This window comes from Dictyostelium purpureum (genome assembly GCF_000190715.1).
Source record: "Dictyostelium purpureum unplaced genomic scaffold DICPUscaffold_94, whole genome shotgun sequence".
NCBI lineage: Eukaryota > Evosea > Eumycetozoa > Dictyosteliales > Dictyosteliaceae > Dictyostelium > Dictyostelium purpureum.
In genome coordinates, this window is record NW_003519431.1 from 1 (window position 1) to 3890 (window position 3890).

Sequence of the window (3890 nt, forward strand, 5' to 3'; positions counted from 1 at the left end):
AGTTTTAATGATAATAATAATAAAAAAAAAAATAAAAAAATATAAAAAATTTTTTGGGTGAAAAAAAAAAAAAAAAATTTCTTTTAAAAGAAATTTAAAGATTGACCCAAACTTACTAAAATAACTGATGTATGTACACATTTTGATATAGGTTTTGATTAAACTATTATTTTTATTAAAAAACCTTAAAATAAAAAAATCATTTAAAAAAAAAAAAATAAAAAAAATAAAAAAAGAAATTTAAAAAAAAATTAAATATGTATAATTGATTGAATTAATTAATCTTCGACATGGCAAGTTTTTCATGTTATTCATATTATTGATACCACTTATTACCAGGACTACTAAAGATTATTTGAAATTTAAACTAACTAACTTTTTTGGAGCTTTAAAATCGGAAATGTGTTTTGTTTTTTTTAAAAAAAAAAAAAATAAACTAGTCTTGTTCTGTGAATAAAAAAAAAAAAGGAAATTTTAATTGTACCATATAAAAATTAAATCCAAGTCTCACCCTTTTTTTTTTTTTAAAAAAAACCCAAATTTCCAATAAAGAAAAAAAAAAAGAAAAAAAAAAGAAAAAACCATGAATCCAATTATTAATATTTTCTATTTTGCACTTTTTCCTTTATTTTAATTGATTCTTGATAAAAAAAATGAATACCCAAAATGATAATAGTAGAGATGGAAATTAATAATCAATAAATTAAAATTGAGATTTTTTTTTTTTTTTTTTTTTGATAGCTGTATATATATTTTGATTAAATATGGAAGTTGTGGATTTGAAAAAATTGGATCGATTACCAATTGTTATTCATATTGTTATTATTATTGTTACGGGTGTAACTGTTGTTGCCGTTATTATTGTTATTATTATTAATATTAAGGTTAATGTTATTACTATTATTATTTGGATTTGTATTAGAATTAGTATTAGTATTAGTATTACTGCCTGGAGAGGGCGTACCTCCATTGTAGCTTTGGATATAATAAGGAGAAGAGTGTGTAAGGCAAAGTACTTTTAATGTTCTACCCGAAATAAGCTTTCCATTAAGATTGTTAATTTGCACTTTGAAACGGAATTATAGTCTAAAATTAGGTAATGATTGCTTTGACCACTGCTTAAAAGTTGAACTCCTGAAATTGGACCATATGCAAATAATTTATAAAGAAAACCCTCATCTGTATTACTTGGTAAATTTGAAATATGAATTGGGTAAACTGTGAGACCATTATTATTACTTATAAGTAAGTTGCCACCATTGTTATTCATACCACTTGAGTTTCCATTGAAAAAGTTTGCGTTGAATTGTTGATTCTTTTGCTGTTGCTGTTGTGATTGTGGTTGTTGATTTTGGTTTTGATTTTGATTTTGGTTTTGGTTTTGATTTTGATTTTGATTTTGATTTTGATTTTGATTTTGATTTTGATTTTGATTTTGATTTTGATTTTGGTTTTGATTTTGATTTTGATTTTGGTTTTGGTTTTGGTTTTGGTTTTGGTTTTGATTTTGATTTTGGTTTTGTTGTGGTTGTGGTTGTTGTGGTTGTTGTCCAAAAGAGTTATTGTTGTTTCTGTAAATGTTATTATCACTTCCATACCTGTCACCACATCTGTTATTATTATTATCATAGTTGAAATTGGTATTATTATTTGTATTGGTGTTGTTATTATTATTATATAAGTACTGCAGTTATTAGAACCATCAAAACCAAAGGTATTGCTAAAGTTGCTATTTATATTAGTTATTCATTAAAATTACCAAAACTGCTAAAGTTGAAAACATTGTTAATATTGCTACCATTGGTATTATTATTGCTGTTGGTGTTGCTGTTGCTGTTGGTGTTGGTGTTGGTGTTGGTGTTGGTGAAATGAGGAAGATTCAAATGATCATTACTCATTTGGTTTGCAAACTAATTTAAAAATTAAAAAAAGGAAAAAAAAAAAAGTTGAAACATGATCATAAATTAAAACCCGATTGTAAAATTAAAAATTATAAAAAAAAAAAAATTAATGTTAATTCAAGAAATTAAAACTTTTTTTATTTTTATTTTTTTTATTTATTTATAAAAAATAAAATATAAAATTTATTTTATTTTTTATTTATAAAAAAAATTAAAAATATAAAACAAAACTTTTCTCAATAAAAAAAAATAAACAAATAATAAACAAAATAAAAAAAGGATGGGATAAAAATAACACAATAAAAACTATAAAAAAATTAAAACTGTTCAATTGTTTTTATTTTTTTATTTTTTAAAAAATAAAAACACAAATAATAAAACACAAGTAAAAAAACAAAATAAAATAAAACAAAACAATGAAATAAAAACTATTTGAAGAAACTTACTTTGACGTAAATTGGATTGGATTGGTATGGAATGGTAGCACCATTCATTAAAGATAGAGCCTTTAAAGCCTCTCTTCTTTGAGAGAAATGAACAAAACCAACGCATCTACTAGCCCCTGTATCTGGATCAATCAAAATTTTAGTGTCGATAACTTCACCAAAGTTACTGAAAATCTCTTTGAGATTGGCATTGGTAACGTGAGGTTCTAATCGATTAACATATAAATTTGCGTGATTAGATTGCAAACTGGAGGCTTGTGCATAGGATACTTTGATTGGTCTTGAATCGATCTCAAAACCATTCATTTGTTCGACTGCGATAAAGGCGTCCTCTCTTTTTGTGAATTTAACGAATCCATATCCAAGGCTACTATTATTTAAATTATTGTTTATATTGTTATTTATGTTATTATTATTCGAAATACCTTGGTCTTTTTTACGATTATAAACAACTTTGCAGGTTTCTATGGCTCCAAATTTTTCAAAATAGTTTTTTAATTCGCTTGAATCCATAGATCTAGGAATATTATTAACTATTAAATTTGTAAGAGCATCTTGATCTGCATTGTCATAATTTGGCAAGGTGCTGTTATTTCCACTATTGTTATTACTATTATTTGTATTTATATTTCCAATGTTATTAAAATTATGATTATGAGTATAATTATTATTATTATTATTATTATTATTATTATTACCACTATTAAAATTTATTTGATAGTTGAAATTATTTTGATAGCTATTATTACTATTTAAATTATTCTTTCCATTGCCATTGTTGTTGGTGTTATTAATGTTATTCATGTTATTATTACTACTGTTGCTATTATTAATATTATTGTTTGTGTTTTGAAAATTGAAATTGTTATTTTGATTGAAATTATTATTCATCATTTTAACAACTTAATCAAAATATTCCATAAATAAAATTAAAAAATAAAAAAATTTTAACTATAGGAAATTAAAACTAAAAAAAAAGAAAATAGGAAGGGAATTAAAAACTTTAAAACGTGAATCAAATTATAAAATATATTTTTTTTTGCTTCTCTATTTTTAATTTATACTATTATTACTTGTATTGATTCTATATAAAAAAATTAAAATTAAAATTAAAATTAAATAAATAAAAAAAATAAAAAAAAAATAAATGTGAGAATGTGTCTTTAAAAAAAGTAAATGGATTATTATAATTATTATAACTATTATTACTAGTAATACTACTTGTTAATATTTATGATTATTATGATTATTATTATATCTATGTAAAGTGTGTGAATATTATTATTATTATTATTATTATTATTATTATTATTATTATTATTATTATTATTAAAATAAAAAATAAATATTAACAATTTGATAATTTATAAGAAGAAGTAACAAAAGCTGTTTACCAAAATCTTTAGATTATACAATTAATATAATTATGATTTGGGCTATTATTTTATTATATACCAAGTCTTTTACTTTATATATAATGTAAAAAAATTTATTTTTGTGTTTTTTTTTTTTTGTGTGTGTGGTTATTATAATATAAAATTTT

General features: G+C 21.7%; 1 protein-coding gene across 1 annotated transcript; it reads right to left on the reverse strand.

Moving 5' to 3' along the window:
• Positions 1–1018: 1018 nt before the first annotated feature.
• DICPUDRAFT_151346 (uncharacterized protein) lies at positions 1019–3238 on the reverse strand (the record flags this gene model as incomplete). Its single annotated transcript, XM_003287224.1, has 2 exons — positions 1019–1684; positions 2348–3238. The coding sequence occupies 2 exons, from the start codon at positions 3236–3238 to the stop codon at positions 1019–1021; spliced, it is 1557 nt and encodes a 518-aa protein (XP_003287272.1).
• Between the last annotated feature and the right edge of the window lie 652 nt (positions 3239–3890).